This window comes from Mustela lutreola, chromosome 14 (assembly GCF_030435805.1).
Source record: "Mustela lutreola isolate mMusLut2 chromosome 14, mMusLut2.pri, whole genome shotgun sequence".
NCBI lineage: Eukaryota > Metazoa > Chordata > Mammalia > Carnivora > Mustelidae > Mustela > Mustela lutreola.
Window position 1 is genome coordinate 71,951,896 of NC_081303.1, and position 21,824 is coordinate 71,973,719.

General features: G+C 57.0%; 2 protein-coding genes across 4 annotated transcripts in view; both read right to left on the bottom strand.

Annotated features, from left to right (window-relative positions):
- Positions 1-214: 214 nt before the first annotated feature.
- On the bottom strand, positions 215-4,181 carry ACKR1 (atypical chemokine receptor 1 (Duffy blood group)). The gene is made up of 2 exons (XM_059145784.1): positions 1,629-4,181; positions 215-1,226 (listed from the first exon to the last, which is right to left on the bottom strand). The coding sequence occupies exons 1-2, from the start codon at positions 1,650-1,652 to the stop codon at positions 261-263; spliced, it is 990 nt and encodes a 329-aa protein (XP_059001767.1). The 5' UTR covers positions 1,653-4,181; the 3' UTR covers positions 215-260.
- A 135-nt stretch (positions 4,182-4,316) lies between these two features.
- Positions 4,317-21,824, bottom strand: part of CADM3 (cell adhesion molecule 3) — a 29,587-nt gene continuing 12,079 nt past the window's right edge. The window contains exons 1-10 of one of the 3 annotated variants that reach the window (XM_059145783.1): positions 18,364-18,548; positions 16,089-16,190; positions 13,970-14,110; positions 13,319-13,471; positions 12,546-12,683; positions 12,043-12,213; positions 9,805-9,895; positions 9,248-9,417; positions 6,448-6,573; positions 4,317-5,364 (exon numbers count right to left, since the gene is read on the bottom strand). In XM_059145783.1, the coding sequence (XP_059001766.1) occupies positions 5,246-5,364; positions 6,448-6,573; positions 9,248-9,417; positions 9,805-9,895; positions 12,043-12,213; positions 12,546-12,683; positions 13,319-13,471; positions 13,970-14,110; positions 16,089-16,104 (1,125 nt within the window). In that variant the 5' untranslated portion in view covers positions 16,105-16,190; positions 18,364-18,548 and the 3' untranslated portion in view covers positions 4,317-5,245. Of the gene's footprint in view, positions 5,365-6,447; positions 6,574-9,247; positions 9,418-9,804; positions 9,896-12,042; positions 12,214-12,545; positions 12,684-13,318; positions 13,472-13,969; positions 14,111-16,088; positions 16,191-18,363; positions 18,549-21,824 lie in introns of those variants that run through there. The other 2 variants (XM_059145780.1, XM_059145782.1) reach the window with 2 other exon arrangements.

Sequence of the window (21,824 nt, forward strand, 5' to 3'; positions counted from 1 at the left end):
CCTGCTCCCCTCATACTCAGGCGAATCTCCTCCCCTTTGAGACGGCAATAACCTCATACCTCTGGAGAACATCTCTGCACCCTGAGGAAGTTTGTATGTCATTCACTTTCTCCCCAGGCCAGCTAGAGAAACGGATGCCAGCAGGAAGGTCCGGTTTCTCTCCATTCTCCTGCCTGCTCTACGTCCCCAGATAAAATAAGAAACCACAGCTTCATTAAAGCAGCGTAGACTTTAATTCAAGTGGACAGGCAGGAAGAGAGCTAGGACTTTCCTCCCTGGGCGTCCAGATGAGAAGGCCGTCTCAGGGGCAGGGGGGGCGGGGCGGCACGTGCGGTCTGGTGGTAGGACAGGGCCAGGAGCAGGGGTGTGGCCACACAGTGCAGAATGGCCAGGGCCTCCGCCAGGTGCTGCAGCAAGTCCAGAGCCTGCTGGGCCAGACATGTCCACAGGACCAAGGCCTTGGACCTCACGAGGAAGTCCAAGCCCACAGCTACCCCATGAGGCCACCAGAACACAAACCAGGCCCACAGGACATTGGCCCAGGGACGCTGCCCCCTGCTCCGTATTTTCATTATCGCCTTGGCTCCCAGCAAACCCAGCGGCAGCAAGGTGAAGACGGCGCAGCAGGCAATGGCGTGTGACAGCGGCAGAAACCAGTGGCTCTTGCTGAATGTCAGGGAGCAGAATCCACGAGAAGTGTCACTGGCCAGGGTGACCGGCAGCCCCAGCAGGACAGCCGTTCCCCAGAGTCCCACACCAAGCCTCAGAGTGAGGTTGGGGACCTGACCTGTGCCCATTTTGGGGCCCAGGCAGGCATGGCACCCTATCAGCAGAGCCTGGGCGAAGGCTGAGCCGTACCAGACCATGTGGGCCAGGTGGCACAGAGGGGTGCCCTGGAGCTCTTTAAGCCCTGGGGCCAGGAAGGGCACCGCAATGCTGAAGAGAGTGCTGCCCACGGCCAGCTGTACTAGGAAAGGCCGTTCGGGGCACACCTGCCAGTGGAAGAGAGGTCTGAGGAGGGCGAAGAGGATGGCTCCCCCGGCCAGGATGCCCAGGATGCTGGTGAGGATGAAGAAGGGCAAGGAGGAGTCGTCCAACAGGCTGCAGGAGCGGCAGGGGGCAGCGGCGTCCACGTGGCTGTAGTTATAGTTCAGGTCATAGGAATCATTAAAGTCATCCCAAATGTCATCCTCGAAGGTGAACTTAGTAGCGTCCTCATTCGCCACCTGGAGGACAGCCCCAGAGGGGACAGTCAGATCATCTGTCTACCCCGCTCAAGAGTCCCTGGGAATAAAGGGAGCCGGAGGGGGAGATGGAGCGGAGGCCAGCCTGGAGGAGGGGATGCAGTGGGGGCAGCAGGAAAGGATGGCACAGGAGCCTCGGAGCCTGGGAGGAAGAGCAGGGGACGGGAACGGACAGGCTGCGAGAGCCGGACAAGGTCCGGGTCAGGGCGCCAGGGACCTGGATGGATGAGGGACCCCGGAGCCCAGAGTAAGAAGGAGGAGAAGGAAACAGAGGGAAGGGTAAGAGGCGAGGGGAGAAGGAAAGAGGTGCAAAGGCCCTGGGGCAGACAGAAAGAGGTGGTGGGGGAAAGAGATGGAGGACTGTGGGCCCAGCCCCACACTCACCTGGTGCTGCAGACAGTTCCCCATGGCGCTGCCGGGCTAAGGGCAGGCAGAGAGAAGGGCTGGGAACGTCCCGTGGGTGGCTGCGGCTCCAAGATAAGTGCCAGGGGCTAATGAAGGCCATCAGTTCTGGGCAGGGCTAGGGGATAGGCAGTGGGGGGGAGCCGGGCATTCAGGAAGCCTTCGCCCCACACCCATGGCCCGCCTCAAGCTCAGGCCCAGAAGGGGCAATCGCCCGGGGCTTCCTGTTTTGAGGTTGGATTTCACTGGTGGGGACCTGCACTCAGGAAAGGAAAAAGATGGCCGGCAGATAGCGGGTGTTTTCCCGAAGGTGGAAAGCGGGGCTGAGAAGCCAGGGGGGTTTCCAGCAGGGATGGAGTCTTCGAGCACCAGGAAGGAAGAGGGGCCAGGGGTGACTTGTGAGACAGAGATAAGAGACCTGCTGGGAAGGCAGAGGGAAGGGGCAGCTGATGACTCTCACCGAGTCTCCACCCCTTGAACTGGATCCAAAGAAAGACAGCTCCAGGGGGACATTCGAGGGAGGGGCTGTGAGTGGTGCCCGAGGTCGGACCGGCCCCCGTTGATAGCCCTGCGCTGCGCATGCCGTCTCTGTGTGTGGCTGTGTGTGTTGTGTGTCGCGAGCACATAGCCGAGGGCTAGGCGGTAGGTGGGTGTTGGGTGCTTCAGCGTGAGGACAGGAAGGGCTGGGGGCCAGCGGTCAAGGCTGTGTGAGGAAGCTGCTTCAGGGAGCGGCTGGGCGTTGGTCTAGCCACCTATGGGCGCCGCGGACGCATTCTCCATACCAAGCATGATGCGCTGTCTGACGAGTTAAAGCAGGCTCTGGGGGACAATGGGGCAGCACATTCTACAATGGGACTGTCGCCCATGGGGCGCTCTCGATCATATTTGTGTTGGGCATAGAAAGGCTCTGAACGGACTCACTGGCGGGCCTCTGGGCGATGTGTGCAGTTCCTTACAGGGGTGGGGCTTCTGTTTCTCCCCGGCTGGCAGAGTGAAAGCATTTACTCTGCACATGCAGGCCCCAGAACCCACACCTCTGCTGCGGGCAGCCTCACCCCTCCAGGGCTTCTGCACAGTCTCTGCTCTTTCCCTGCATTTTCTTGGGTGGGGAAACGGCCAGACCTTCGGGTCACGGGGTCTCAGGAGCTGGTTAGGCGACACTATCTCATTCCAGGAAAGCCTGGGGTGTTTCAACGCAATCTCACCAGGAGCCCTTTTGCATTCAGGCAGGGGTGCATGGAGCCAGAGTAGGGGAGCCGAGAGGCAAAGGTGGGTGCCTTACATAGATCGCCAACCCCTTTCTTCCCAGGATGACTGCTCCGGATTCATGTTCAACGTGAACGTGAGCGGGGCTAGACAGTAGCCCTGGGGAGGGTCTGTCCTGCTGTGGGGCCAGCGGCGTCTCTGCCGTCACTGTGTCCTTCTCCGGTACCCGGTGGGGGGCAGCGGGGAGCAGGCAGACACCCCTCCCCGACCACGCGAGAAAGCAAGGACCCTGCCGGAGGGGGTGAACAGCCTGCTCTCCCTTGGAGAGCTCTGCTGTCTCCGCGCAGGGATGCCCTTGGGAGAGGGGGCCACCCCTGAGGGGGGGGGCCCAGGCGCAGGGGACAACAGCAGAACCCCCCTCACGCGCACACCCCCCGTCTGGAGCAGAAGCAGCAAGAAGGAGGCAGCGGGCGACACGGATAATCCAGATATATTGAGGGTGGCCCCTCGGAGATTAGCACAGGAGAGTTAGAAAGATTATAAAGATACACGACCCCCTCCCTGCTCCCTCCCCCACCCACAGACAGACACACACAGCACAACAGCCCCGCCCCCCCGCCCCCGTACAAATATGGCTTCTGTGTAATATGGACAGAGTGGTTCAGCTCCAAGAGGAAAGGTCATTTTCCCAAAAGCGGGTGCTGGGAGACAGGGAGCCGACAGGCCTGGGGCCCTAGGCTGCCTTGCTGCTGTGAGGGGGGAGGCCCTGGCTGAGGGGTGTGTGTGGGGGGGGGGGGTGCCCGTGCTGCCCAAGGGCCCTAACCATCGGCTGGAAGAATCCCGAGGATATTACCTGAACTGAGGGGGGCGGACAGGCCTGCCGGCTGCAGCAGAGAAGTGAGTGGGGCCCCGCCGGGACAGGGGGGCGAGCGACCTCATCTCCACAGCGGCAGTGCAGGAAGACAGAAAATCAAAAGCGGGTGGAGATGGGAAGGAGACAGAGGCTCGCTCCCGGCCCTCGCCCCCCGGGGTCAGACTATGGGGGGGAAGAAGTGACAGTGGTCCTTCCAGGGTCAGTGCCGGGGAGAGGCCTGAGGGGTGCATAGCAAAGGCTGTGGCCCTGACTCTGTGGCTCTGAGAAGGGAAACTGAGGCAGGGACAGATGAGATGGACAACTGAGCAAAACACCCCCTGGGACTGTTTTCTCCATGACAGATGGGCACCGAGGGCGACCCGGGACACACGGGCACGGAGCCACAGCCCAGGTGAGGTCCACAGCCCGACTCAGAGCCCTCCCCGCCTGAAGCCCTCCTCTGCGAAGCGTCCCGCAGCCCCCACCCGCCTGGGCGCTCCCTCCGCCCCCCTTCCACACGCGTGCACACACACAGATGCAGGCACAAACACGAGAACCACACGCTCACAGAGTTCACATCACTCCCCTCGTTTGGGCAGGACACAGCTCAGTGCACTGAAGCTCCTTTTAGTATTTTTGTTGTTACGTCTGCCTGGCTGCTGAGGGAGCGGGAAGGGGCAGGGCAGGCCGTACAAGACGGGAGCAGCGGTTGCCGTGCGACAGTCAGGGCTCGGGTCAGAGCCAGGGGCCCGCAGCAGCGCCTCTCCCACAGCTGCTAGAGCGCTCGCCCCTGGGGCCGGGCTTCACTGGACATCGGGTGCAAGTGGTAGAGGCCCCTCTCCGCCAGCCTCCCCCTGCAGAACTACCCCCTCCTGGCAGGGACCTGTGTCCTTCCCATGTGGGAGCCCTGGGTCCCTGCATGGCTGCCTTCCACCTGCTGGCTCACACCTCCTGGGGACCCCCATTCACCCCTTTCCTGTCATGGAGGAGGAGGGGTGACCGGGCGGCCCGCTTCCCTGTCCGTAACTTGAGGTGCGTGACTAGCAGAGGAAAAGCCCCCTCCAGCCCCTCCAGGTTCTGCTCACCACTTCCCATTCCCCCAGGAGGCCATGAAGCGGGGGAGGACGGAGAGCTGCGGGGCAGGGCCCCCACACCAGCCCGGCTTGGCTCCCTATCCTTACCCCTCCGCCTTCGCTCTCCTCCTACACTCCAGGGTTTTGCTTTCCTCACCCAGGACCCCTGGCCCTCCAGCCTGGAGACGGATTTGATTTGGGATTGTTATAAAAATAATAATAACCCAAACGCAGAGAAGCCACGGAAAGGGCTGAGGGTGACCCTCCCTCCCCCCCGCCCTCCTCCCTCCCCATTCCAAACCGAGTACAAAACCGCACCCAAAGCAGACATTCTGTACAGGGGGGTGGGGGGGGCTGGGGAGCAAGCGGGAGGGGCGGCCCTGGGGTCGCTCTGTACAAGTCCAGGTTGGTGATGGCCCCAGCAGTCCCCGTGGGGCCCCTGGGGTGCAGGGGGGGTCCGGGCGCCTCTAGATGAAATATTCCTTCTTGTCGTCCCCGCCCGACTGCCCGCCTTCTGCGTTGATGATGGCCGTGTCTGCATCTGGGGCGTCATCAGAGCCTTTGGCCTCGTGTGTCAGGTAGGTTCCTGCACAGACCGAGAGACCCCTCCGTCAGTCGCAGGAGCAGTTTCCACTCCTCCAAAGCCCACCCCCAACCCCTGCCCTGATGGCGCACTGCCCCCCCCTGCTCCTGCAACATTTCTCCGGCCTGGAGCTCTCTAGGTCCCCACCTGAGCCAGTTTCCATCCTGCTGCCAACACCCATCACCTGACCACACCCATGGACAGTGATTGAATGCTGCCCTTAACTAGAATCTCATTCATAAAACAAGAAAAAACCTGCGTGTACATCTGTGCATGTGTGCATGCGTGTGTGCATGTGTGTACGTGTGTGTGGGTGTATGCATGCGCCTATGCGCCCGCAAGTCTGCACGAGTGTGCATGTGCACACCTGGGTGTGCACGCATGTGTGTGCACATGTGTGGGTACGTGTGTGCAGGTGTGTATGAGCGTACAGGTGTGTGCCGATAGGTGCGTGTATGTCTGTGTGTACCTGTGGGTACGTGTGCGCGGGTGTGTGTGCACCTGTACGTGTAGTACTGGCATGGACCTCTGTGCTCCCGTCTGTGTATGTGTGTGCACATATGTGCCTCCATGTGTGTGCACACATGCACACCCTAGGTGGGGACAGGGAAACTGCAGGTCAGCCGTGAACAGGAAGCTGAGGTCTGGATCAGCCGTGCAGCGGGGCTGCTGGCTGAAGTAGCACAGAGGGGAAAGTCTGAGGAGTGGGCAGGCGTGGAAACGGGAGAGGAGCAGAGACGCTGTGGGACGGAAGGACAAAGAGTGGAGAAAGGAAGCCAGTGCAGAAAGAGATGGGACCGGCAGGTCTCCTCTCCGAGCAGGAGGCCCTGGGGGCAGAGCGGCAGGGCGGGGGCTGGCGGGGGGTGCAGCGTGGACTGAGATGGAGGGTCCCTTTGACTTGGAGAATCACCAAGTGATGGGGCTCTACTGCGGGGTTGGTGGTGCTCAGTCATCACAGGGCTGGCTGTCTTCTTTCTTCCTCTCGCCCTCCAAGGGCCAGTGGAGTCCCCAGAGGAGGTCGAGCAGCCAGCTCCCTGCTGCCTCCCTGCCCGCCACCCCCCACCCCGGCTCCCCGCTGCCTCTGACCTTTGTGCCTGATCAAGTAGTGGCCCAGGAAGATGAGCAGAATCAGCAGCAGGAAGACGATGAACGCCACGATCCCGCCGATGATGGCGTGGTAGGTGCTGGAGGACGAGGGTACCGGGCTGGGGTCTGCGGGGGGGGGGGGGGGCGCACAGTCAGACCTGGAAGAGCCCTTGTTTGAGCGCATCTCTGGCCCGGTCGTGGGCCGCCTGACACGGCACAGGACACGGGCTGACATCCGCTGAGCGGACCGGACCAAACAGCAAAGGGGACATGCCTGGTTTTGCACTCTTCTTTCTTACACCCCGTCTGGAATGCAGTAATTCTCCTTAAAAATTGTGTATTTGTGAATAAGTTGACAGATCTGCTCACACTCAACCCTTTCAGCTGTGTTTCTGGCCCGGAAGCTCTGGTCAAATTCATCCTGTTAACGACCATGTCGTCTCTTGTTCTCGCTCTTGCTTTTACTTTCGGGGGGATCAGACTGCTCCTTCTCTCTCTCTCTCCTGACTGCTTGCCCTTCAGAGCTGGCCTCTCTCGGGGGCCCCCAGCCTATTCCTCGTTGCCCCAAGCACAGAGAGCGAGACACCGATGAAGCTGCGAAGGGGAACTCTGACGGTGCCTCCAGAAGGCCATGCACTGAGGTCACCCTGTGAAGAGCAGTTCTGGGGTCCAACTACATCACAGTCCTCCACCGGGAGGCCTCGGACTCCAGCGTCACATCCCAGCCTCCAGAGGCTTGTGGGAAAGTCAAGGACTTCCTTCATGGATGCCCCTCCCCCACCCACACCCTGAGCTTCTTCCCATGATGGCCAACGTCTCCGCCATCTTCCTTCCACGGCAGCATCTACGGCAGGGTGGGGGAGGGGGTAGATCCTCAGCGTGCACACTGGACCAGGCACGACGAGGTCAGCACCAGCCTCGTCCACGTCCCAAATATCCGAGGAGACAGCGCCCAGGCCTGGGACCCAGTTCTGATGCGCCCAAAATTACATGAGCCCTAGGTGTACCTGTCCCACCCACGGGAAGGCCACTGTTTTCCTACAGAGTCAGCTTGAGTCTCGATGCCTCACTGACTCCTTATATATTTTGTCTTTCCTGCCTCACGTCTCCTCGAGCTTGACTGGGCCAGCTTTTTCGTTCCTTGACTGTCTACGCCTAATTGGAAAAGAAAACATTTATGTTCTGATTTTTTATGCTCTGCTGGGGAGGGAGAGAGAGGATGGGCCTAGGGGCTCCATGATACGGTGGGGTGGGTGGGAAGGTGTTGAGTGGGAAGCAGCAGAGGGACGTCGCCCCTGTCTTTCTCCCAGGCAGTAGGTGCACACAGTCTCACATTAAAAAAATAATAATAGGGACGCCTGGGTGGCTCAGTTGGTTGAGCAGCTGCCTTCGGCTCAGGTCATGATCCCAGCGTCCTGGGATCGAGTCCCGCATCGGGCTCCTTGCTCCGCAGGGAGCCTGCTTCTCCCTCTGCCTCTGCCTGCCACTCTGTCTGCCTGTGCTTGCTCTCTCTCCCTCTGTCTCTGACAAATAAAAGAATAAAATCTTAAAAAAAAAAAATCATCATCATCATCATCATCATCATCATCATCCTGGATAGTTGTTCCAGAGGCTATGGAAAGGGAAATCCCTCAGAAAAACAGAGCTTCCCATGGCCAAAAGGACCTCTGGGTCTTCAGTTGCAGATCGCTGTCTCTGCTGGAACTAACTCCCTGTTTTCCCTTCCCTGTTGATAGGGTCAGGGCTGCTCTGGAGTCCCCGGGAAGGAGCTGCAGAGCCTCCTCCCACCGCCGGGTGTCAGCACTGGTCGCGGTCGCAGTGAGACGGGACCGTGGGGGAGGGGCCGGCGGGACACCAACCACCAACCGCAGGGGCCAGGAACACTCTCTCACCGCCCTGGCAGTCACCCTCAGAACTGGCCGGGGGAGCTCTGGGGGCTGACGCTGGTCCTCACCGCTGGCATCCTACACCAGCATTGTCTGTGGTGCTGAGGCAGCTCCCACGAGCTGAGTTCTGACCCTGGAGTCAGAATCACCCCATCTGCACAAACACCCCGGTCCCCAGGTCTCAGGTCTCTTATCTGTCACCTCACTGACTGAATGGGCATTTCCGGTACGGGAGCCTCTAGTGTTCCCCCGACAATGCATTTCCCCTATTCTGAGCTTGTAAGGTTTTCTGACAGGACCCCGCTGCCACTAGGATCTTCAAAAATCCTGCCTGCTCTCCAATAAGGGGACCTCTGTGCCAGCCTGTCACTGCTCCTGAGGTTCTGTGGTCACAGCTGTGGGAAGAATTTCAGAGAAGAAGCATCACTGGTGTCTCTGGGAGATAAGACCTCGGAGAAAGTGACCAGTGTCTCCGCATCATACCAACGGGCGTCTGTGTTCTGCCTGAACCCACCCTACCCTGTCTGCGGCCAGGAAGTGGCGGTGACACCACGGGTCCCCTGCCGGTCACCAGAAGAGCAGCCCTGGCACAGGCCCCTGGAGAGGGGAACCCCCACACCAGCCCTGGCGAGACTCTGGGGCCTCTCCACACAGAGGCGTAGTTAGTGCTGCCCCGGGGAGAGGAGGGGTAGGGGCACCGCTAGGGCTCACCGGAGCCCGCCATTCTGCTGACGGCGTCCGTCTTGCACATTCCAGAGCAGACCTAGAGCCCGAGTTCCATACTCCCACGGTCGGCCCTCTTGCCCTCAAGGCACAGCGAGGGCTGCTCTCAGGAGAGGAAGTCACAGAGCGTGGGGTGGGCAGACAGGCGAGGGGGATGCCCGGGGAGGGCCGGGAGGGCCGGGAGGACTCACCATTCACGTTGAGCGTGTAGTACGCCTTGTAGCTGCCCATGTTGCTGGTGGCCGTGCAGCCGTACGTCCCGCTGTCACTCTTGTTGAGGAAGGGGAAGATGAGGGCGCTCTCCTGGGTCATCTTCAGCGGGGGCACACTGCCTTCCTTCTCCCACAGGTACTGCTGGGGGCTGCAGAGGCAGAGGAATCACATGTGTTTGGGAGCGAGCAGGTCAGGGGGCTAAAGGGACCAATAAAAGTACATCTGGGAGGAGGAACTCAATGACGGTTTGACCCAGGATCAAGCTGCTGAAGGGAGGGGTGACCCTTCGGGATTTGACCCCAGGATGAGGGAGGTTTCCTAACTCATGTCTGGCTGTGTCTTGGTGGTTCCCATGGGGACCTCGGGGGCGGCTGGGGAGGGCCCCTCTTCTGCGGCTTTGCAGGAGATGCCGTCCAGGGATGGACGGCGAAGGGCAGGGAAAGCAAAAGGCTGAGAACGAGGGGGAGACGGGGAGACTGCAAGGGGAGATCGCGGTCTGAGGTGTGGAGGTGTCAGGCCCGGAAGCAGATCTTACACGGGATTGCCACGCCCCTCACAGTGGAGCAGCAGCTTCTGGCCCTCGCGAGGGTGCGGGGGGTCTGGCCTAATCTTCGCCGTGGGTGTGTCTGTGGAGAAGGAAATGATGTCAGTGCACCGTTGCCACACCGTCCAGGAGAAGACCAAGGACCACAGTCCCGCCGTCACCCTGTTGTGCATTAAGGCTTCGACTCCTACCTGTCTCAGGCGTGGGCGGGGCTGGGGACACAGACCTCCTGCCCCAATGTCTCACGAGCAAAGTCCATGGTTACTACTCAGTGTGCACAGGATTTGCATTGCAACCTCACAGAGGTAGGATTTCTGAAGCTCTGTCTGTGGTGGACACCGAAGGAGTGTCCTAACAGAGAGCCGAGAAAGGCCCCTGGTTCACCTGGGCCTGGCACAGAAGTGGGACTTCATGCACATTTCTGATGGAGCCAGTGAACTTGACCTGGGTCGTTTCCTGAGCTCACAATCTCCCCACCCTCTCTCCTCTGCTCCTAGGGAGCAGCCTGTGAGCGCCGAGTATCGTTTTCAGGGGTCAGAGCAAAAGTGAAGGAAGAGTTTCCCAACAACAAGAGATGGGGGTCATATTTAGGCTGCAGAGATGTGCTCTGGGAAGAGAGGATGGCATCTGCCACGGGCACCAGAGGGCTGCTAGGAGGCTAGGGCCAGATGGCTGCTCAAATACAGCCAGAGGCTGGTTTAGAACAACAGATAAAGGCGCTGAGCTTCCCCTGCGGACAGAGCCAACCTTAACCACCTGCTTATGAACGTGTTTCCGTCAAATCAAAGAGGACAAAGAGATCAGGCCGGGTGAGTTAGTGCATACGTTAGTGAATACGGGGGCCCCACCCCCATCGAAGCCTCTAGTGCCTTGCCTGGAGTCTAGCGCTTGTTGACTGACTGCTGATCACCGTTGGGCCTCGAGAGTCAGCGCCAGAGGATCTAGTACCTGGCAGGGCAGTCTGTGGGGTTCGGACATGGGAGAGGGGACCCCAAGGCCGGGGGCCCCGCACGCATGACCGATCAGCAGAGAAACACCTTAGGGTGATTGAGAACTCTGAAGTCTGCTGAGTTCTTTCCTCGGGATCTTCCCCTTGACCCTCCTGCTAATCAGTGAAGCACACAGCAGCCCCTGGGAGAGGGCAAGCTTTGGTCAAAGAGGCAGAGCCAGTCAGCGGCAGTCCCACTCACAGGAATCCGGGCCATCTGCAGCCAAATGGAAAGGGGCACCCCCGGAAACCTGCCTCACATCCAGCTTTCAGCAAGGGGTCTAATGATTTGAAAGGGCACCAGAGTCAGTCCTGGATCTCCCATAAAAGAGAAGGTTAAGCAGTTGAGTTATTTGAGGATAATGACCAGCCTCTAGAGAAGTCAGGACAAGAAATGCATTGTTTTATGATTCTCTGTACTCTGTCTCTGCACTTTTTCTTTTTTCTTGGTTCCCGCACTCAGAAAATTTCCAGTTTCTCACGAGAGGGTGAAAGTTTCCTGTCCATACTCAAGGCAGAGTCCACAGAGAAATGAGGACCCTTGGAAAGGCTTGGAGAAGGGACAGTGATGGTGGTCATTGTAGGTCAGAAACCCGAGAACCCTCTGGTTTTGGGGGCTGGGGCAGACGATGAGGACCACAGGGAAGATCTGGGATCCTGAAATCACAGTGTGTTGGTCTAGGAAGAAGCCTTAGCGATCACCAGGTTCATCTTCTCTTAGAGGAAAGAAAGAGTCCAGCTCACTGGACGAAGCCATTTCCTTAAGCTGGCACAGCCCCTAGCGGTGGGGGACGGGGGGAAGCGGAGACCAGCCCTGCGTCTTCCAATTCCAGGCTTGCTACAGTCGCCGCCAGAGCTCACGGTCTAGTGGTACATCCCTGGCCTAGCTCAGGACTTGGTAAACTTGCCCTGGGGCCAAATCCTGCCAGCTGTGTGTTTTTGTAAATAAAGCTTTATGGGAACACAGCCACACTAATGTGCTGACATACAGTTTATGGCTATTTTCCTGCAGCAACAGCAGAATTAAGTTGTTGAGACAGAGACTGTGTGGCCCCCCCACCAAAGCCTCAAATACTTGCTATTGGGCCCTCTCCCAAGAAGCTTGCCGACCCTTAGCCTGGTGCCGTCACCCGTGGACTCATCGCTGATCTGTGTGAGGTGCTGCGTGTAGCCACGTGCACTCTCGTCCCCTCCCCCCATTTCATACCTGACCCTTCTTCACCCACAAGCCCACCACATACATAGAACTTCAATGCGTTGGGAAGTGGATCTGTCAGCTCCCTTTAGAGACTCATGGTTCACAGAGCACACGATGTCCGCCCCGTCGTCCTCCCGGGAAACCTGGAATGTCACTGAGCTGCTCACGGTGAAGGTTTTACCATTGGGGTCTTCCTGAACGCGGGTTGGTTCTCCTGGAGTACAGAACAGACACGTCCACGCGCATACACACAGACACAGAGTGAGCCCTAACATACAGACAGTGTGGGCCCACGGCAGGCATACAGATGGCGAGTCTCCACTTAGACAAACTTAGAAAGTTGTGAAATGCTGATGTACACACAGGGAGAATGTGGGTCCTAACACACACACACACACACACACACACACACACACACACGGGTGCACAAAACACCTGTCCTCCTCCTCCTACACCATGCTGATGTGCGCACACACAGACGTGTACCCCTCTCTTCCTCACCCATCCTACCCTCTCCCACCGAGCCCCAAAGCAGGGAGAACTTACCGTGGAGCTCTTGGTCGCCCTTCCGCCAGGTGAGCTGGGCTGCAGGTTTGCTTCCAGAAGACTGACAGTTTAGGGTGGTTGTCTCCTTTTCCCGTAATGATGACTTGTAGCCAGTAATGATGGGCTTCTGTGGGATTCCTGCCATGGAGGGGGGACGGCCAAGATAGGAAGGAGAGGCACCCTGAGGTGACCTTAGCTCTGCCTGCAGAGATGGCCTCTCAGGGACTCAGGATGCATGAGTCCTACTTTGGGTTAGAATGCGTAGAAGACTAGAGAAAGCATCTTTTTCTCCCATCTCCTCCCTGAGAACGCACAGGGAAAATCTAGTACGTAGCGCGGCCCCGCACAGCACCCCTGGCCGGCTACAGAAAGGATGTGAAGCCTAGGAGAGCAAAGAAGGAAACTGAAACACAGGACCCGCTGAGAGCACATAAGCAGCAGGAGGGTACTTGGACCTTAGAATCAACACTGCAAAGACTTCTCGTGTTTCCCTCATACAGTCTTAGGAGGTACGCAGAACAGATGTCAGCATCTTTTTTATCATCGTTGGGGAGATTCAGGCTCAGAGGGAGTAAGGGAGCACACAGTAAGTAGAGCAGGAAGGATCAGAACCCAGTACTCTCGGCATTTTGTTCCATTGCAAAGGAAGCACAGACTGAAGTTTCCCCAAATGCTCAGAGACTCGCTGGGCCTCTGACTGCCTTGGGGGCTCACCTAGGAGCTGTGTTTGCAAGGAGGCATGCTGCGGAGCCCCTGGGGTTAGGGAGCCTCACCGAGCACAGTGACGAGGGACTTGGCCGTCCTCACGGGCATGGTGAAGATGGAGCAAGTGTACTCGCCCTCGTCCGCCAGGGCCACGTTGCTGATGCTGATGCTGAGCTCATGGGGAGTGGATCTAACCAGCTGGATCCGATTATCACGAAGGGCTGGGGACATTGGGAGAACGGGAAGCAAGGCTTTTACCGGCACTTTCCACGGTCATCTTCCAGTCCCAGGCCAGCGTCTTTGGAAGAAGGGCTCTAGCATGGTTTGGGGCGGGGGAAACTCCTCCTGAGTTTGAGCCCTCTTTATGCCCTCACATTCCTGAGCCACTGGGCAGGCACAGTAGCCTCAGGGATGCTCAGAAAAGTAGGCCTGAATCTCGTGGGGGTGCCTTGTGAAGTACTTGGGGCAACACTCGACACCAGCTAAGTCTTGGGGCTGCTTTGAGGTGTCTCCCCCGGAGGATGGTGCACGGCTCAGGTCGGAGCTGTCACACCATGGTTTCTCTGGAGCGTGCAGATGAGCCCCTGGCTTGTTGCCTCCTCAAACAGCACACCTTCCAGACGCCCAGCCTCCGCACCCCAGGCACATGCTGCCCTGGGCTCGTCGGACCCCCGCCCTAGCCCACAGCTCCCCTGGAGAGAGGAGACCTGGGGCAGTACCTCTCTTCTCTCCAAAGTAGAGAGTCTGCTGGGCAGGGTTGGACCACTGCAGAGACGAGTCCTCGTGGTCCTTCACTTGGCACTTGAGCACCACCGTCCCTCCAGCCACCACGGTCTCATCTGACGTCCAGGGCTGGCTATCTGCAGGAGCGCAAGAGGGTCAGCATCCCGAGGAAGGCCGGCCCCTCCACCCGCTTCTGGGGCAAAGCGCGCCTCATCTAACCCGGACGGTCCAAGGCGCCCGTGTCTGCGTTCTCGTAAGGCATCGTGGGAGAAGGAGCAGAGGTGGTGGGGAAGGGGAGACAGACCTTATTTCCTCTGGCTTGCAATACACACAAAAACAGTCATTTGTTGAATGTTTGCTGAGTGGAGGGGAACACAGGCGTCCCAATCTACACACACCGCACAAGCAACTCTCCTGAGAGGCGCTGCCGCTCACTGTGAAAGCACGCACACGCACCTGTCAGTCTACGCTCCGCCTCCCTGCCTCTGCCTGCCTCTGCGAGCAAAGGGCGGGAGAGGCGCTTGAGACAAGTAATCCCCAAACTAAAAGTGAGGAGAAGGCCAAGCCAGCCTTGGGTCCCACGTTCATTTACATAAGAGGGAGCTGATAAAACTGTGGAATAAGGAAAAAAAAGATTCAAAAAAAAAATAAATAAGTAAAGAAGAAGAAGAAGAAAGAAGAGCTGAAACATTCTGGCACAGACTACTTCCTCCCACAGTAACTTCCCTTCATCATCAGCTGACACTCTTTTGGTACCAGGACAACCGTCCTCTCAACACACCAAACCAAGTCACCCCCCTCCTGTTATTTTAGAGGATTCAAGTTTTCTCTGCCATGCGAAGGAAATACTTTCTCACCCCTCTCTTCTTAAGCAAATCAAACAAACAAACCAAAGACAGGCAAGGTATCCTAGGGAGGGGCCCTCTAGTTGGCCTGGCCGGGAGCCCTCCCCCTCGACATAGTTCCGTGTTCCCCACAGCATGGCTTCTGCTCCCCATGCTCAGTCCCTCGTCTCTGGGACTGACTTTTTGCGACCTGAGAGCAGCGGCCTCCGCAGGACTAAAGTCCACAACACCCTCTAGCTGGTTCCGAAGCGTCTTCACCATCCCTCCGGTGGGGCTAAGCTAGCGCAGCAGCTTTATTCTCTGAATCGGAAGCCAAGAAACTTACTCCCTGCATTCCCTAATTGAGTAGTTTTAAACAGTCCCCATTCTCCCCCTGGCACTGACCTTACTCCTGTCCTCTCTGTTATTCCTTTCCTCCTTGGTCACCAGAGCTCCGTTTCCAAGAAATACATAATGGATGCTCCTAGCAGAGAAGGGGCCCCAAGGAGAGAAGGCGGCATGTGCTGGGCTTGATAAGAAGTACGGGTGCTTTGGGGTGTCCGTCTCCACGTGGGAGCACAAAGTCTGGCCGCTGGTTTTGGTGTTTAGAATAATTACAGAACTGAGGGGGAGCTTAGGGATCATGGAATCCAATTCCCTCATTTTACAGATGTAGACAATGAGACCATGGACATGAATGATGGCCTACGATCGTTCTGCTCACCGGGGACTCCCGTGGGGACCGCGCCCCTGTTCTTCGACTCTCAATGCAGTGGCCTTTTCATGGGACTGTTCCTCAAGTAACTGCCTGGCTTGAAAATTTAAATGATGACTTCAAGATTAGTGAGCCAGAGACGGAGCTGGCTGAGTAAACCAGGACGTGATTTATCCCTGAAGCATCTGAACGAAAGGTTTGGGAAACCTGTCATTTACCGCTCACCCTATACCAAGTTTTGACAAGCGATCCCCGTATCTGTGGGTCCCTTTGAAGAATTCTACCTCCATTGTGTCTTCCAGATCCTCTTTATTCTGAGTAATACCCTCCTCCTGGAGTCATTTTACTTTGGGGGGAAAAGGTGGAGGGGGTAGAGAGGGCTCTACACTGGAGCAGGGAAGAGACGTGGGTGCGCGAGAAGTCGGTGCTGTGGAACTAAGAACTAAGAGGTCGGATGGAGTTGCGTGGTAAGGAGGGGTGTGAGCACACAGGGCAGAGGCAACATGAGTGGGAGATGATGTGAGGATGTGGTGGAGGGGACCGAGGGGCATTGAGATGAGGGGCCTGGATTCTCACCTTGACTGGCCAGCATGTCAGGGCTGCTCCAGACTGTGGAGCTGATGGCCTCGCCGAGTGGAGCCAGAGTTCCCAGCTCCAAATCCTGCTCCTGCCTGTAGCCTGGGGAGAGAATCTCCATCAAGGATGAGCCCTACCTATTTGCTGCTATGGTCTGGGACACGTTGGTGGTTGGGGGCGGGGCGGGGGGAGGGGGAGAGGGCAGGCCCTTAGTGAAAAGGTTTGCCAGGATCCCTAAGAGAAGTGGGTTTCTCACAAAGGGGAGAGATTTAAGGAGAGTCCCGAAGAAGGAAGTGAGCTCCTCCTCCGAAGGCGGGATAAACGGAGAATGCTAAGCTTTACCAGTCAGTCGCACAACGTCAGAGCCAGAAGAGACCTTAAAGGTCTTCTGGTTCGGGGTGCCCGCGTGGCTCAGTGGGTTAAGCCGCTGCCTTCGGCTGGGGTCATGATCTCAGGGTCCTGGGATCGAGCCCCACATCGGGCTCTCTGCTCAGCGGGGAGCCTGCTTCCCCCTCTCTCTCTGCCTGCCTCTCTGCCTGCTTGTGATCTCTCTCTCTCTCTCTCTGTCAAATAAATTAATAAATAAAATCTTAAAAAAAAAAAAAAAAAAAAAAAAGGTCCTCTGATCCGGTTCTCCCACTTTACAAACGAGGACAATGGAGCCTACAGAGGTTAAAAGTCACTTTGGTGAAGGTCATCCCAGTAAAGGAAAGATAAAGGAAGATTTTTCATTCCTTATCCAGGATCCTTTCGGCTACACCATATTATCTACTAAAATAGCAACAGATCCAACAATTAGATTACTCTTGGTTTACTCTTAACCCTTTTCGTGGACCTGTGGAATAAACGCGCTGGTTCCCGTTTTGCAGCGTGGAAACAGGCTGCGGTGACTTGCCCAAGGTCATACAAACGGAAGAGCGAAGACTGGAAATGCAAGCCTGATCCCAAGTGCAGAGCTCCGCTGCTTTCCAGCTGAGGCCGCTACGACCGCGGGCAGGCCCGGGAGCCCCCGCGGCCACCTGCTAGCGCGCAGCTGGGACCCTCGCCCGCGCCCGGGCCGCTGCCGGCTTGATGCCCCCGGCTCTGCTCCTTGCCCGCCACAGCCAACGCCGGGGCCTGAGTCAGCGCTAGTCTTCCCGGGCCGCGGCCCCTGCACCCGCCGCACACCCGCCGCAGGCGCCCAGGGCCCGACTCCCCCGGCTCCACCTGAAGGCGCGGGGGACAAAGAAAGCCGCCCCGCGAGTCGGCCAAGTCTCCCGCCGCGGGCCCGGAGCCAGCCAATCACGGGCGCAAGGCTCGGTGACGTCATCGGCTGCCGAGCAGAGTCCGGAGCCGCCGCGCGTCCCGGGCCGGGAGTCGCGGGAACTTGGCGGGCCGACCGGCGGGCGCGCGGGAGACGGACGGGCCAGCGCTGCCCCCGCGGTGCCGGGGATGCGGGCCAGGGGTGCGAGACCAGACCGAGAAGTGGGCCTCAAGATAGGGAGCGGGACGAGGGGGGCATTGCGGAATTCGAATGAAGGGGAGACGGGGAGAAGGGGCAGGTGGGCGGGGGGAGCAGGGGAAGGAAGGGGAGAGGCGGAGAAAGAGGGCTAGAGCCTGCGAGCGCGCCTCCGAGGGTCAGCGGCCTCCACGGCCCACACACACCCTCCAGGAGACCCGAGAAAACATCTCCAAAAGGAGAAGCACCAATGCCCAAATGGGGAGGAGAGTCGAGTAGAGACAGCGGAGCACCTGCACCCCGTGGAGAGAAGCAGGCGGCAAAGTGTTGGTGAAGGGAGGCAAGAAGGCTGAGGCTGCCCGGAGAGGTGGCCGGTGCTGGCACGGGGTGGGGGGGGGGGGCTCTCAGACCCTGCAGTGCCCCCCACCCCACCCCAGCCCGCGCCGGGCCCTTGCCCGCTGCCTTCCCCGGACTTCAAGGCTGGAGGCAACCTGATGCTGGTGAGTGTTTCATCTTCTTCTCCAGGTTGTGTATTTGTGGGTGCTTGGACCGAGGGGGCGGAAAGGCAGGTTGGGGTGCTAGAGGGACAAGGAGAAGCCAGAGAGGAGTGGGTGCTCGGGTGCCCACCCCCAGTCCTGGTGCTGTGTGCAGTGGGCACAACAGGCCTTTGCTCAGGTGAGCCGAGGGAAGAGCCCTCTGAAACTTTGGCACAGGACTTTTCAGTTTGCAGGGCGGACCTTCAGCCACCGGTTCACTGGCTGACGAAACGACCTTGAGAGACGGGCAGCCAAACAATCGCTTTTTAGAGATGAGGTTGAGAGAGGTCCTGTGGCTTACCTAGAGGCACACAAACAGCACACCTCTCAAGGATCCGCTTTCTCTCTCCCCCGGGGGCTCTCAAAGCTTTTCCGGCAGGTCCTTTTTCTTCCGTGTGGCATTTCTGCCCATTGTGCGGCTGTCCACTTGTTTGCTGATCAGTTTCCCCATCTAAACTCTGAGCTGGTGAAGAGCAGAGGCCTGACCTTCTTCAGCTTCGTAGCTTCAGCGCTTAGGGCAGATCGGGTTCCTGGTGCGTTAAGTTGGCTCCGGTCATTCACTCAGACACACCTGGTGCGGTGCTGGGCGTGCTCGCGGTCAGGCAGCGGATGGATCTGCCCAACGGCAGCGCGGATTTCGTCTCCTGCTCCTTCTCTCCTCTGTGCTTTTTGCTGCCTTCCCTTGGTGTTCCCCCTGTTTCTATTTCTTCCGTCTCTCCCCTCCTCCCGGCTTTTGCTTTCGTTGGCATTTTCTCCTCCTCTGTAGGATGAATATGGGACATGGGAAGGTAGGCCATTCAAACCACATTGAATGGTGCAGATGAGGGAACCGAGAATTAAAACCGATACTCTCCAATAAATGGCCTACATTGTCTGTAGATTTCCAGGGAACTCAGTCTGGTTTGTAGCGTTTTAAGCAGGTGAACATATAACTGTGGGTATTTTTTTTCCCCCGCTGCAGTGATATTTCTCCCTCTAGTTCTGAAAACTACTTATGATCTCGTGTCCTCTCTTGAGAACTATTAGCATGCCTGATAGTTTCCTCACTGTTCTTATAGCATTGTGCACCTGTAATGATAAATTCAGAATGGCCCCCAGCAGTGGACAAGAGATTATAATGCTATTAACAGAAACATGAGTAAATAGCAGAAATTATGATCGGGGTTGCAAAGACCTTGTGACTTTGGGTTCAGATCGTGCTGTTCATTTATGACATCAGCCCTCCAGCTGCACAGGAAAGCTCAGGAGCCCTCTGAAAGGGTGGCATCGGACACTTCTGCAGTGGACACAGTTGACCTTCTGCTCAGGCAGGGACACCGGAGGGCCGTGCAGTCTGGACCACAGAGTCCCTCGTGTGTGTATGTTGTGGGGGGTGGGGTGGGGGTAGAAATCAGGCTAATCATAGGGAAAAGCAGTGAAGAGATTCTATTCAAATGGGCCTTATGGTCTTTCTGCTTCTGAGCCTTCACTGAATCCCATGGCCTGCACATAATACCCAGATGTGTTGGGCTGGCCTTCGAGATCCTAGGCAGTCTGATGCCATTGTGCAGTCTGATGCCATTGTGATTGCCAGCTTTGTATTTCCTTCATCCTACCCATATCCCAGGCATGATGCCAGTCTGAGTTTTCTATAAACCCTTGGCTTTCCTGCCTACATACCCTTTCCTACCATAACCCTGCTGATAATGCCCTCCACCTATCTTCATACATCCAAGCCCCACCAGTGCTTAAAGCCTACCCTCTGTGGCACTGCCTCCGAGAAGTCTTCCTTAATTGTCCCAGATGGAACGAGCTTCTGGTTTCTCTGAGTTGCAACACTTGATCTACTATCCTTAAGCTGTGCTTTGCTCTGTGCGGTAAAGGAAGTTTGGCTTCCCTCCTAACTATAAAGATTCCACAGGTGGGGTTGATATCTGATTCATCTCCGTATCCAGCATTGACTCTAATGCAGCACACTGCACAAGGGAGGGGCATAATAAATACATATTTAATAAATGAATCCAAGATGCTGAGCGTCTTCTGTTGTGAGAACTAGGCTCAGCCTGTGCCATTTGAGAGGGACCAGCAAACCAAACAGGAGGAGGCAGCAGTAGGACAAAGGAGAGGGTAGGCCATCCTGAGGCTGAAGCTCTAGGAGCTACAACAGGGTGGGAATCAATATTTATTGATCACCTTGTGTGCGTCAAAGCCCAAGTTAGGTGCTCTATAATCATTATCCAGAACAGGTATTATCATGCGCACGTTAAGGATAAGTTGGCGAGGACTCAGAAAAGTTAAATAATTCATCCACGTGACGTAGCCAGTAAATGTTGGGATGGGACAGTCGTCAAACTTAGACCCCTCTGACCTCAGAGCCCAGACAGACTTCATGCACATCTCTGCTGCACTGTCTCCCTCTGTGTGTGTGTGTGTGTGTGTGTGTGTGTGTGTGTGTAGGGGGGAGAACAGGGGTTCTAGGGGTCAAGATTCCTTCCTTCATTGCTGGTTGGGGTGGCTACGAAACAACATTCACAGGCTCATCTGTAAAATGATCAATGTAACAATGTAGCAAGTTGGGAATGGGGGCTTGTGTGGTGATGGGATGGCTTACACCCGCTGAATTTCCTTGTTAATTGGATTTCTTCATGTGGCTTCATCTATACCTCTGGGGGATACTTCATTTACCCCCAAGAGCTTTACAATGGGGGACTTTTCTGTTAACCAAGCAGCAGATGCGTGTAGTTAAAACCAACAGAATCCTCTCACGTTTTCATGGGACTCCAGTGTCTGGGCTGAAAACCAAAAGAGTGTCTTGTTTGCCTTCAGTTGCCTTGGGGGTTTCTTAATTCCTGGTTTATTTACCCGTGGGTTCTAGTATCTTTAGGACTCCGGGCATTTTAAAGGACAAAGTAGCCTTTTCCCCCACCCATGCAGAGGTGGGAACTGGGGACTGAGCAGCATGTCCTTGGAGCGCAGTGCTACCTGTGACTCGGGTTTTCACTCATAACACTTGTCCTCACAAAGCGTAAGCGCTCAATAAATATTTATTGAATAAATAAAAGAGCGACACCAATGAATGGCAATGTAGGATGTCTCCTGACTGAGGGATGCTAGGAGGGAAGCCTAAGAGAATGGGCCAGTATGAGCCCCGATGGCTCGGTTCTTGTCTTCCCTGCCCTGTCTGTTCTGGGAATCTATGGTGCGTTGCCCTGAGGCCCGTGAACAGGGTCACAGGTGGGGTGAGGGGACAGGGATGAAGCACTCCTAGGTCACCACTGCCGGCCTTGCAGACACCTGGGTCCGGAGCTTCGCTTTCCTGACTAGAGAAAACCAGCTCCCTGAGTAGGAGTTGATGATGATGGTGATGGTGATGTGATGAGTCAGCATTTCTAACTCCACGGTTAAAAATATTCTTCATCCCAGCCGACTTGTTATTCCTCACGACTACCATGACAGGTGGGTGGAGGAGTGTTATCTCCAAGGGAAAAACACACTGGGGGCTGTGGCCCAGAATACTGAAGGGACCCACTTTTAGGTTCATTTACCCACACCCTTTGCGAGGCGTCCCGGCCAGGGGATCTCTCTCGGGTTCCTCCCTGACCTGAGCTACTCGTGAATCCTTGTGTACGTGTGGATCACACCCAGAAGAGAATGGGTCTGGCAAAATCAGATTTAGAACTCAGCCCCTGGACCTTTGCTGTGTGCCCAGAGCCTCACGCTTAACAGTGAATGTCCGATTCTGTGTCTGGAGGAAGGTGGGCCAGTCCTGTGCGGGTCCTGATT